Here is a 13,811-nt window from a genome sequence, read left to right as displayed (position 1 = left end):
AATGCATCTTACAGACTCACTTGCAGCCAGTTCTGGAGACCTATCAAGTTCCACCAATTATATACACCTACATGAGGTTGAAAGGCAGAAGTGGTTTGGCAAAGCAGACGAATTATTTGGCAAATAAAGATGTTAGTAATTTGCCGAGGCCTGCCTCAGCATTTCCAGGATCTAGTCTTTGTGGATATGAAAAGACAGCTCTGTTGAACAAAGCAGTCTCCTAACCTACTGATGTGCCCTAATGCTTAATAATCCAAATTTTGATTATTTTAATTCTTCTAGTTATTCAATAACATTGCAGGTACGCAGTTCCCTGGATAGAATGTCTTCTAGTAGTACTCACAGATGTAGATCTAATCTGTTTAGTATTAGATCTTACATCTAATACAAACCTAGAGAGATGTTTTTTAAAGTCTTTATTCCTTTTGCCGATTGCCTTTTTTTATGGCATTTCTTCAAGTGAAAATGGACCTTATAACATTGCAAAAATATCAAGATAATTTTTTTAAATTTTACATACTGTTTTTAAGTGGTAGGTATTTGTTGCGTGCGTGTGTGTGTGTGTGTGTGTGTTTTAATCATGGATGACTTTAAATATACATAAGTAAGGGAGTGTTATAATTAACCCCCAATACACCAGTTGCACAGTGTCATCCCTTATTAATTAATGGGCTGGGAATTTTGTATCCTATAAAATCCACCCACCCACATCTTCCACAGAGATCACTGGCAAAGTGTGTTTTACCAGTGATGTGCAGTAGACACCCATCTATCATTGAATAGAATTTAAGCCTTAGGTTCATTATGTCTGCATAACAATAAAATATAAGGGGAATACAATAAAATAACATAAATAAATGCATATATTTTACAATACAAATAATATGAACATTAACATACATATAATAAAATATCAAAAGAACACTCATTTATTAAATAAGCATGTAGGCATATTTTATGCCTTGTAAATTTCCTACTATTTGAGGCTACAGTAGTGAGATCATATGCTCTGCCATATTCCTCTATTTTAGGAAGAAATGACCTATGTTCCCCAGCTCTTCAAGATTTCAGGTTACTCTCAATTTCTTTCATTATTTTCATAAAATTTTACTACTTTCCTAATAAGCTTAAAACTCACTCTTTGTAAACCATATTGCTGTGAAATATGAAATGAAAATATAAAGAATTATTAAATCCTGAAAAGAAACGAGTTAAAAACTAGCACTAACTGAAAGTCAATTTCTCTCTGTCTCTCTGTCTCTGTCTCTCTCTCTCTCTCTCTCTCTCTCTCTCACACACACACACACACACACACATACACACACAATTTTGAGTATTTGGGGGTTAAGGGAATGCAAACAAACTATTCATATATTTTATCAGGAAGTTGAACTGATTTGGAAAACTCAATGGAATGTTGTGTAATCAAAAGTAAAAATGACAAGCATACAAACAGAAAACTGGTTCCAAGAAGGACAAACTTGTTTTTCAACACTAGCTGAGTAGTCCTGCCCAGATATGCTGAGCAAATGCCTAGATCGGTCTCTGCTTTGGTGGCTGAGCACTATCCTCATAGGAAGTGATATTGGCATCATTAGTTCCCTTGCCAGTGGTGCACAACCTCACTTTGACATGACGACTGCTGGGCTAATAACACAGGTCTCCCAGTGGCATGGGAGTATAAGATTTTCCTATGAACCATTGCATAAAAGCATGTTTTGTCATTTCCCTCAAAAGCCAAACACACATGCACACACACATACATGTGTGAGCATATACACACATACCATTGAGTTTTGCCAAAAACATTTTTTCAGATTTTGCATTTGCATGCATATGACAAATGCTTGAAAATTACAACTCAAAATTTTCTTCTGCAACTCCTTTGGTAAAACCGATAGCAAGGATGAAATATCTTGGTTTGTCTTCACCACTCAATCATGTAATTTTCACAGATCCACTGCTTTAAGCAAGCAGTTTCTCAGTAGCTTCATGGAGTCAGAACTATTTTTCCTTTCGGATGATAAAATATATATTTTATCAGAAAATAAAGAAAGTTTTAAAAGAAAATGAATGAATATTTAATAAAACAATAGACTCTACAATAATACATTCTTAATATGGATCTTTGGATATAAAGGAATGGGCAATCAGCTCTGAGACACACAGAATGTCTGGTTGATCCTTCCTGCTCATTTCATCAGCCATATAATCATATAATTCTTAACATTTTACATTTTTTATACCCAATTTAGAACATGATGCCAGAGACTTCTAGACATTTCTATTTGCTGCTTGCTAATAGTAACCCTTATGTAGTTTGACATCCTATTCTCTTCTCTGTAGGGTCCTCACCACCATCATTTTTTCCACATACACTATTACTACCTAGAAAGGGAAAGATTTTCACTAAAATTCCATGTAACCCAGTCTGACCTCCCTAGATGATGCCCTACCCTGAAGTTTTCTTAATCTTCTTCTTTTAAGCTTACCTACCACCTCATTTTCTAGGGTACCATATTCAGCTTACTATTACACAGGGAACATCTGGAAATCTCATTTACTTTAAGTTTCTAATAGCTGAAAGGAGTTAGATTTTTTTTTTTTTTTTTTTTTTTTTTTTTGAGTTGGAGTTTCGTTCTTGTCACCGAGGCTGGAGTGCAATGGCGTGATCCTGGCTTACCGCAACCTCCGCTTTCTGGGTTCAAGCAATTCTCCTGCCTCAGCCTCCCGAGTAGCTGGGACTACAGGTGTGTGCCACCATGCCAGGCTAATTTTTGTATTTATAGTAGAGAGGGGGTTTCACCTTGTTGACCAGAATGGTCTCGATCTCTTGACCTCGTGATCCACCCGCCTCGGCCTCCCAAAGTGCTGGGATTACAGGCGTGAGCCACCGCTCCCGGCCAGGAATTAGATTTTTACCCCATATACACAAGCCCTAGAAGATTTGCATTTTAATAGGGGACAATTCTTTCATAACTCAAAGGAATGGAATGGTTCTAACAGCAGAATTTTAAGCAACACTGAGATCAGTGGAGGAAATATTTGAGGTGAGAATGCCTATCATCAAACCATAACACTTGAGATGTTTGTCTTTTCCATGTAAACTTAAGCCCAACTTGAATAAAAGCCAATATTCATGTTTGAACAAGAATGGAAAGAGAATAAAATTTAAAGCAAAAATCAAAACTGTCAAATAGTTGAATAACCTTATTTCTTAATGGGATGCCTTATTCTCTCTCAGCTTCTTATCTTTGCAAAGTGGTATTGTTGTTAACTACGTAGCTCTTCTCAAGTTCATTGTATCTTGACCAAGGTGGCCCTCACCTTGATTAAAGTTTAATAGGTTTCTTTCTGACCTTCAGCAGCTCCTGATCTCCCTTTTCTTAGAGCATTTACTTTAGAAAACTGGAAAACTAGTCATTGGAAATTCTTTCTCTGCTCTTTTGAGATATAATTCTTTTTTCTTTTTTTTGGTGAGGGGTGGTGTGAGGAGACAGGGTCTCCCTCTGCCAGCCAGGCCGGAGTGCAGTAGTGCAGTTATGGTGCTCACTACAGCCTCAACCTCCTGGGCTCAGGCAATGCTCCTGTCTTGGCCTCTCAAGTAGCTGGGACTTTTACAAGCCACTTTCCAGTTTTACAACCCATAAAACCTTTCTCAGGGAACTGGGAGCCATCCCTTTGAAATGTAATCATCGAGAAAGATAGTGCCCCATCTCTCCCAGTTTCCATGGAATGATAGGAGCCTAACTTCCTTGGGCTCCTTGCTCCACATTGTGAATCTACTTCCTGTCATGGAGATATAAGACCGAAAGTTTATGTTTTTTGGGGGAAAGACCAATCTGCAAATACAGATGTCCTGTGATTCCCCACACCAGCCGTTACAAACACTCCTGCGTTTTGTTTTAGTGGAATTGAGTTCAGACGCAGTTCCAATCTCTCTCTCCTATTGCAATAGCCTTGAATAACGTCTTTTTTGCCTGTTTAACTTTGTCTAGTGCAAGTTTTGCTTTGACCTTCACTTCTTGGGTAGATATAAGCAGGTGTGTATAATTTGTGTATGTTGCATGAGGAGTCTTTCATGAAGCAAACATCCTGAGCACAATCCATCCAAGGAAACAAAGAAAGCATGATACCTTTTTTTTCCACATCAACGGCGGTTTCCTTCTCACTTTTCTTTTTGACATCTTCTTTTTCTGCTGGTAAAATAAGAAAATTGTAAGTCTTTACCTGTTTAACTTGCATGTATTTCAGGGCATGCATGGCTACCATTGAGGCATCCAATTCATCTCGTATAGAGGAATCCTAAATCAGCCATAAGTCATGTCAAATATGAATAAGGTAGCACATTCGTAACAGACTAGTTAGCTTAGGTATAATTCCTCTTTAGGAAAAAGAATTTTTTTTTTTTTTTTTTGCCAAAGGCAAAAAAGATTTAATAACAGTGAAAACATTAAATGGCATTATTATGGTATTATTTAACACCTTTCATAACATATATTAAAAATAACTTATTGAATATTCTCCGAGCTATAAGGTCACAAGAAGCATGTCAAAAGTTCTGAAATATCTGAAGTTTACTTAGGACATCAGATGAATTATTTGAAAATAACCAGTTTAAAATATATATATATATATATGTAAAACAAACCAGTCAAATATTTTCTGCCTTCTACATAAAATGACTTGATCTTCTTTTGGTAGACTTTTAAAATTAAACTGAATTAGTTAAATATTAACCATCATATTCACACATGTAGTTAAGTAAAGTAGTGAATTAGAGAGAACTGAGCAACCGATCTAAAGAAAGGAAAAATAATCACAGTAGTAATTTTCAAAAAGTGTTTAGGCTTAAATTCTCTTTTTAAAAATTGACAATTTTAATTTTATTTGGAATACTTAAACATGTTAAGAGTGTTCATTAATAACAATGACAATACATTTATTAAGGAAATTTCTTTCCTAGAAAATAATATGTTTACCAGTAGTGTTATGCATAGATACTAATTGGTTTATTTGGTACACAGCTTTTAAATTTCTTACCTTTCTTTTTTGTTTCAGAAGTAACTTTCTTCTCAGCCTTCTTTTTTTCCCCTTCTTTTTCTAGAGAAGAAATTTGAAATGTTTCCTTTAGGGAAATTTAGTATGAAAGCAAAACCAAGGTTGAAATGTAGGATTTTTGTTAAGTTAGTTCTGCCTCCAACTAGCTTAGTGACGGAGCGGCAATTTAATCTCACTAAACCTTATTTTCCTCATATATAAAATAATAATATCTCCCTCAAAGTTAATGTTTACAAAACACTCTGTACAGTGCCTGGCTCACAGTAAATGCATAATTGTACTGCTAATACTATTTACACATAATGAACAAGATAGTTTGAGCTTTCTGAACTAAACAGTTGTTTAGTGCCTAAAAGTATTGATATATACAATTAAAATATATTTCTTAGAAAATATACCACAGATAAACTAAAAGAATTTTTTCTTTTTATACATTCAATTTCATTAGAAATAATCTATTAGGCCATTAAAAACGTATCTATTTTGAGGTGGCTGTTTTTCATATCTGGCTCTTGTCAACAAGCATTTAAGCCTGGTGACAAGTGTCTGGCAGTGTGTTGGAGACATAACTTCCACTGTCCTTTCTGAGTGGTTTTATCAACAAGGGTGTTCAATCTTTGCACCCAGGGGTTGCAGTAAGTCTGGATCCCACATCAAACTGTTCGTGGTACCTCTAAACTTCATGGAGGAGTTGTGTTTCATAAATCTGAGAAAGCCTTGGTCTGAGGGGAGCAAAGACAGAGAACCTCACACACTGCCCATGCATAGCCACTTTGCAGTTGGACATCCCTGGACACTTTTCTGGTAAGCATAGTTATTTCAAATAACGAAGTCTTGTACTAATGCATAGTTGTTGAAATAGAACGTTAAGTGGTTTTAGATTTGAGGCAATGATAGCTATGATTCATGTTGTAAATTCACTGACTTTTATATTTAATTAAGAGTGCTATTTACCTTATATTTGAAATATCTTTCTCTTTGTGAGTTGTCTCTCATCTCAGATACAGGTACATTCAAAGACTTCTATTACCCAGAACTATTATAAGATTATTATTATGCTAAAGAAATTCAATATGTAGTTCTAGAATGAATGCGTAAGTTGTCTACTAGTGACTGCATATTATTAAATATAGGAATTAACTAGTTCCCTTAGGGATAGAGCTTTTTTACCTACAAGGTCAAAGACAATACTTTCTTTCAATGTTAGAAGTAAAATTTATAGAGAATCCCTTTCAGGACTTCTAGAGATAATCTAATGTCGCAGGGAAAAATGTATTCACACTTTGTCTAAATGTGTGTACAGCATACTATTTAAAGCTCATCCAATCAGAAGTAGAAAGTCAAGAAGTCAAATTTTGATAGCTCCAGACATAGAAATAAACCAATTGAATTCCGCTTTTCCTTTTCCTAAAGGTTTATGCATATTAAACGTGTGGATCATATTTAAAATTCTGAATAAAGATATTTTTAAGTATCACTACATTCAGCTTCTCTGGGAGATATTTTGTGTAGTGGTAAATTTTACATCATCTCTAGATAAATGCATATGCCAGATAATTGAATGGACATTTGCTAAGCATCACCTCTGATGTCATGTATCAGAAAAAGGGTTAATTAAAATACAGATGACTTGAAAATATTTCTAAGCTCATGCTAAACACCAATGCCATAATCACCATAAAATCAGAACTCACTATCCAAGTCTCCATATTTCATAAGGTTGATGCATAAATATTTCATTAAAAAGCTTGTGCCAATTAGTCAGTCTTACACTGAACTTCACAAAGAAAGTAGATATATGAACCCAGAAGATGGAAGGCATTCATTTCTTTTTCTATTTTTTTTTTAAGAGAATACCCTTGTGTAATAAATTCTACCCTTCAAATTAATATATCTGGAATTTTATTGTGGTGATAGAGTATTCTTGTCTTAGTGCAAATTGAATTAATGTTCCCATTATACACTCTGCTTGTGATTACAGTCATACGCCATGAGAGTCATGAATAAGAGCAGAAGTCCACAAAAAGCAGATATAAATAATATCCTTTAATAACGCTTTTATGAATTAGACCTTTAAGCTGTCATTATGAGACTTACTTTATTCATGGTGAATTTCATTTAAAATGTCAACTTCTGAAGATTCTACATTTCTTCAAGCACTATTGTCTCTGTTCTATAGGTGATTTGGCAGTAATGGAATTAATTTTTCACTTATAAAAACATAACAATTTAATTATGTCCTACTTGGATATAAAAATAACTCATGTTTCTTTTATGAAAACTTCCCTGCCCCTGACTTTTTCTTCCTCAACAGCCAACAGTACTCTTCCCTTTCTGTCTACCTGACTTTGAATCCACATAACAAAATTCCTCTTCCATCTCTTTCTCATTGGTTTCCTGGGTTTTTGTTTTTTTTTTTTTCAACAGCTAGAGAAGAAGTAGAGCATTTAAGCCTATTGATGTTCAGAAAGTTAACAATTAAATGTATCTACAGGATGTGAAAGTATCAGACTATTACCTTTCCCTGACAAAAGTATAATAAGCCCTGAAATGATGTTCGCATTCTGTCAGGGATCACAGGAGAATCTGGTTGGGAGAGAAATCTTCCCTACAATGAGCAGCTCTGAGCCACAAATATGTTATTAGTTTCTGCATAAATTAACGTCACATGAAAGAAAAATAAAACGACTTACTTTTTACTTTCTAAGCCCTCACAATGGGCTTTTCTCCTGCTTTTAAATGTTTTTAAGCCATCTCAAAGCCAGACAATGCACAATAGTTAATTACAATTGTAAAGCTTTCTAAGATGCCCGTTCCACGAAGAAACAAATGCAAAATATTTTATTTTTGTCTTACAGTTTGTTCCTCCCCTCTCTGCCCTTCTAATGTAGAGATTATCCTAATTCTGCGTGTCAGAGGGGTGCTTTTCTTCTAACACTCTGGCCAGAATTGATGTATTCCTGGTTCCAGTTAAGTAAACAAGAACTTGTTTCTTTAATAACAAGGCATTCAAACACCTCATCACTGTCACCTTGTTTTCTTAGAGTGGCAGAGATTGGCCTGGAACCCAGCTCACATTATGATCATGGAAAATTTTACATAAGCCTAAGATAAGTTCAGTTACATGAGTGATTATTAGAGTTCTTCCATTGTTACCTACAGAGGGTTGTGCAGCACAAGAGAAAGCACAGGTGCTGGCATTGATGACCTTGGACATCCATTCTGTCCATTACTCTTCCTAGTTGTGTGACCTTGGGCAATGTGCTATGGCACACTGAATTTCACTTTCCTCATTTGAAAAGTGGAGCTAATAAAATCTACCTTGCTTACTTGTGAGAAATGGAGATAACTGAGCTAAAATGCCTGGAACAGAGGGCTGTTGAAAAATAATGGTAATAATGACAAGCTATTACTATATTTTGTTATTAGTTAAAATCTGACCACATATAATCTTATAAGGTAATTTTTAGGTGTGACCTTTATTGATCTCTTTAAGAAAACACAACTTTATTCTTATTTTTCTATATCCAGTGAGTGTATGTCTAGAATACTTTGTATTGAGAAACTAAAGGAAAACAATACCTAGAAGCAGGACGGAAATATGTTATGAAGGGTGCTGTGCTGCAGTGAAGTGGATTCAAGTCTCAGTTTTGCTGTTAACAGTAGCCACCGCCTTATGCAACTATAGATGAATGCTGTATCTTCTTCTTCAACCACAGAGGCCGAGAAATGAGTAGAATGTGTTTAAGTCCCTTTCACCTGTTTATTCCTTATTTACCAAGTGAAATAAATGCATCATCTTGTATTTGTTTTCTGATTTTTCTGGGATTAGGTAACTTAAAAAGAGTTGCACATAGCTATGATATGTTGTCTGGTTTTGATATGGCTAAAAATCGTTTAAAACAAGAGAAAATGAGTATGTATACATATACTATATATATCTATAATATATAGTATATGTATATATAGCATATATAATATGTAGTATAATATGTCTATATATACTATATAGAATGTATAGTATATGTATATATACTATATATATATAAATGGGACAGGCGATGATAAAGGTTACAAAAAGCAAATAGAAAAGCTTGATTTGGAGAATTAAAGCCTGAGCGCGTAGGAGGTGGCGTGGTTTGTTTTAAAGGTGGATCAGGGTAAACCTTTCTGAATGAACAACTGGAAAGATTATTTTAAAAAGTGGAAGAGCTTTGGGCTATTAGGGAGAAGACTTTTCAGCATAGGAAAAATCTCTGCAGAGACCCTGAAATGAGAGCATGCCAGATAAATTCAAAGAAGAACCAGTGCCATTGAGGCCAGAGCTGAGGATTCAGAAGGGGAGTGCTGACTGCTGCGGCCGAGGTGTAGCAGGGCTGATCTCCTAGAATCTTGTTGTTCATGGTATGAATTTTCCATTTCCCTGTGAGTCACATAGGAAACCACTGAGAGGTTTAAGAAGAGAAGTCATACAACTCTGAGTGATGGTTTAAGAAAACCTTTGTCTGTTGCTGGGTGATATCAAGTGTCTCGTTAAATTTTGTGATCAAATTTTAAGGGAGAAGACTTAGGGGAAAAGTAATTCAGAATAAATATTCTTCTTCTATTTTTTTTTTCAAAAATATCCTTGGAATTTTATTTGGGACTCTGAAAGGCATGCAACTTTATAGAAACATAAAGAGTTCCTCCCTTCACATTGTAATTAGGTTGCTATGACAGCAAAACTTTTTAAATTAAGGACTTCACTTGAGTTACGTGGCATAACTAAGCTGGCCTTTCAGACTCTGAATCTATTTTCTTTGCCTTGACTTTTCTTTAATGATAGCTGAATTATTCTCAGAAGTTCTCTCTTCTCATTATCAGCTGTTAACAACAAACAACTAACAACCAGCTATTCTACAGTACTTTCCATTGACTACACAAGACCTTTACTAATACAATTTAGTCACATAAATCAACAAATGCTTATCTAGTCTTATGCCAAAATCCTTTGCCAGTGTTTGGAGTTTTAAAAACCTCCTCCAGTAATACCAGGTGTGAGAGCGTGAAGTGAGAAAGTTCAGAATTACAATAAGGACTTTGTGAAAGAGTAGAAGTGAAGCATGTAGGAGTCAAGAGAGGCATGCAACCCTGCTCAGCTGAGTGGAGTGGGAAGCTACTCCTGGGGGATACAACCTCAGACTGAGTCTAAAAGGGACTGAGGGGCCCACCCTGAACCGCACATAGCATGTTGTTATCAATAGTTGAAGGAACTGAGGTACGGTCATAGCTCATGTCTTGCAGATACAGTTGAGAATTCAGTGCCCTAGTGTAAAGGACTCTAGGTCTCATCTGTTTAAATTCAAACTTCTTCAAGGTGTCATACTACAGGCAGTGACCCAAAACTGTGGCCACTATACTGCATTCTGGGCGACAGAGCAAGGTCTGTTTCAAAAAAAAAAAAAAAAATGGCGATTGTAAATTTTAGCTGTAGATCAACTACAAGAACAAACCAGCAATCCTGAGAGGACCTGCAGACCCTCTGAAGGAAGTGGACTGCTTCTGCAGGGCCCAAGAGACACCCCAAATGCTGAGAGTGCCCCAAATGTGGAAGTGGGAAAGGGAGACCCTCCTCTCTCGAACACACACCCCCACTGTAGAAACTGAAGGTCTTTTTGCAGGAGAACTTTCTGAATTTACCTGGAGCTGAGTCAATTTAGACAGCTGAGCAAAATTAAGGGTAGAGGAAGCAGCAGAAAGGCCCTGGGAGCTTGCTGGGTCCCCTAGCAGGCCATTCCTGCCTGGCACCACAGGGATCCATCAGGAGGGTGACCAGAGGAGCAGGGGGTAAAACCACAAGGAGAAGGAATTCTCTAGTTGAACTCTGTAACAGTTTGAACAGGGTGAGAAGCCTCCTGGCCCAGAACTCAGGAGAGGGTGCAAATCTGGTATGCAGGCTCCACAGGCAGGGGAAGAACCAAGCCCTTTTCTTTAGCAGCTGAGAGGTGGGTATCCTGGGGCAAGTTTTCAAGCGCATCTCACCCTCCACCTGGAAACAGACTCAGGGCTGTTGGGTGGTAGAGCATGGTGGGGGTGAGAATGGCCCTTTGGTTTGCATGGGAGCTGGGTGAGGCCTGTGACTTCCGGCTTTCCCTAATTTCCCTGGCAACCTGCATGGCTCAGCAGAGGCAGCCATAATCTTCCTCGGTACACAACTCCATTGACATGGAATCTCACCCTCAACCCCCACAGCAGCCACAGCAAGACCCGCCCGAGGAAAATCTGAGCTCAGACATGCCTACTCCCACCTCTACCTGATGGTCCTTCCCTATGCACCATGGTAGCAGAAGACAAAGGGCATATAATCTTGGGAGTTCTAGGGCCCCAACCACCACTGGTTCATCTCCATTCGACTGCAACTGATACTCTCTGGAAAGCTCCACCTTCTGGCAGGAGGCCAACCAGCACAAAAATAGAGCATTAAACCACAAAAGCTAAAGACTCTTATAAAGTCCACTGCACTCCCCTGCCACCTCCACTGGAATAGGCACTGGTATCCTTGGCTGAGAGACCCACAGATGGTTCACATCACAGGACTCTGTGCAGACAACCCACAGTACCAGTGCAAACCTGGGCTGACTCACTGGGTGGCTAGACCCAGAAGAAAGACAACAATTACTGCAGTTCTGCTCACAGGAAGCCACATCCATAGGAAAAGGGAGAGAGTACTACATCAAGGGAACACCCATGGGACAAAAGAATCTGAACAGGCTTCAGCCCTAGACCTTCACTCTGACAGAGCCTACCCAAATGAGAAGGAAACAGATAACGAACTCTGGTAATATGACAATACAAGGCTCCTCAACACCCCAAAATATCACACTAGTTCACCAGCAAAGGATTCAAACCAAGAAGCAATTCCTAATTTACCTGAAAAAGAATTCAGGAGATTAGTTATTAAGCTAATCAGGGAGGCACCAGAGAAAGGTCAAGTCCAGTGCAAGGACATCCAAAAAGCTATACAACAAGTGAAGGGAGGAATAGTCAAGGAAATAGATAGCTTTAAGAAAATCAACAACTTGGGAAACTTTGGACACACTTTTAGAAATGTGAAATGTTCTGGAAAGTCTTGGCAGTAGAATTCAACAATTAGAAGAAAGAAATTCAGGGCCCTAAGGCAAGGTCTTCAAATTAACCCAATCCAACAAAGGAAAAGATAAATGAATAAGAAAATATAATCAAAGTCTCCAAGAAGCCTGGGTTATGTAAAATGGCCAAATCTAAGAATAATTGGTGTTCCTGAGGAAGAAGATAATTCTAAAAGCTTGGAAAAAATATTTGGGGGAATAAATGAGGAAAACTACCCCGATCTTGCTGGAGACCTAGACATCCAAATACAAGAAGCGCAAAGAACACTGGGGAAATACATTGCAAAAAGCTCATCACCTAGGCACATTGTTATCAGGTTATCTAAAGTTAAGATGAAGGAAAGAATCTTAAGAATTGTGAGACAGAAGCACCAGGTAACCTCTAAAGGAAAACCTATCAAATTAACAACAGGTTTCTCAGCAGAAATCCTACAAGCCAGGAGGGATTGGGGCCCTATCTTCAGCCTCCTCAAACAAAACAATTATCAGCCAAGAATTTTGTATCCAGTGAAACTAAGCATCATATTATGAAGGAAAGATACAGTCTTTTTCAGACAAATACTGAGAGAATTTGCCATTACCAAGCCACCACTCCAATAACTGCTAAAAGAAGCTCTAAATCTTGAAGCAAGTCCTGGAAATATATCAAACCAGACTCTCTTAATGTATAAATCACATAGGCCCTATAAAACAACAATTTAAGTTAAAAAGCAAAAACAAAAAACCCAAAACACACAGGCAACGAAGAGCACAATGAATGCAATCATACCTCACATTTCAATATTAACATTGAATGTAAATGGTCTAAATGCACCTTCTAAAAGATACAGAACCAGAGAATGGATAAGACATCACCAACCTACTATCTGCTGCCTTCAGGAGACTCACTTAAGACATAAGGACTCACATAAACTTAAAGTAAAGGGGCAGAAAAAGGCATTTAATGCAAATGAACACCAAAAGCAAGCAAGGGTAACTATTCTTATATCAGACAAGACAAACTTGATACCAACAGCAGTAAAAAGAGACAAAGAGGGACATTATATAATGGTAAAATGTCTTGTCCAACAGGAAAATATTACAGTCCTAAATATATATGCACCTAACACTGGACCTACTAAATTTATAAAACAATTACTAATAGATCTAGGAAGTTAGATAGACATCAACACAAAAATGCTGGGGGACTTTAATACTCCACTGACAGCACTAAACAGGTCATCAAGACAGAAAGTCAACAAAGAAACAATGGATTTAAACTACACCTTGGAACAAATGGACTTAACAGATACATACAGAACATTTCATCCAACAACCACAGAATACACATTCTATTCAATAGTGCATGGAACTTTCTCCAAGATAGATGGAAACTAAAAAATTTTTCAAACTGAATGACAATAATAACACAACCTACCAAAACCTCTGGGATACAGCAAAGGTGGTGCTAAGAGGAAAGTTTATAGCCCTAAATGCCTACATCAGAAAGACTGAAAGAACACAAATTGACTTCTAAGGTCACACCTCAAGGAACTAGAGAAACAAGAACCCACCACACCCAAATCCAGCAGAAGAAAAGAAATAACCAAGATCAGAGCAAAACTAAATAAAATTGAAACAACA

General features: G+C 37.2%; 1 protein-coding gene and 2 long non-coding RNA genes across 3 annotated transcripts in view; 1 reads left to right on the top strand and 2 right to left on the bottom strand.

The window, feature by feature from the left end:
* TRDN (triadin) overlaps nt 1-13,811 on the bottom strand; it is a 377,062-nt gene that overhangs the window by 191,403 nt on the left and 171,848 nt on the right. Inside the window, exons 11-12 of the mRNA XM_032274890.1 lie at nt 5,044-5,103; nt 4,137-4,196 (exon numbers count right to left, since the gene is read on the bottom strand). Of these exons, the coding sequence (XP_032130781.1) occupies nt 4,137-4,196; nt 5,044-5,103 (120 nt within the window). The remainder of the gene's footprint in view (nt 1-4,136; nt 4,197-5,043; nt 5,104-13,811) is intronic.
* Nucleotides 5,637-13,811, top strand: part of LOC116549351 — a 60,571-nt gene continuing 52,396 nt past the window's right edge. The window contains exon 1 of the long non-coding RNA XR_004267820.1: nt 5,637-5,865. This is a non-coding gene — a long non-coding RNA (uncharacterized LOC116549351). The remainder of the gene's footprint in view (nt 5,866-13,811) is intronic.
* Nucleotides 7,580-8,985, bottom strand: LOC116549353. Its single transcript, XR_004267822.1, has 2 exons — nt 7,755-8,985; nt 7,580-7,647 (listed from the first exon to the last, which is right to left on the bottom strand). It is a non-coding gene; the product is annotated as an uncharacterized LOC116549353 (long non-coding RNA).

The sequence above is a fragment of the Sapajus apella genome, unplaced genomic scaffold, assembly GCF_009761245.1.
Source record: "Sapajus apella isolate SASKATOON/1434 unplaced genomic scaffold, GSC_monkey_1.0 scaffold6, whole genome shotgun sequence".
In the NCBI taxonomy this organism is placed as follows: domain Eukaryota; kingdom Metazoa; phylum Chordata; class Mammalia; order Primates; family Cebidae; genus Sapajus; species Sapajus apella.
This window is presented reverse-complemented; position numbering and strand designations above follow the sequence as displayed.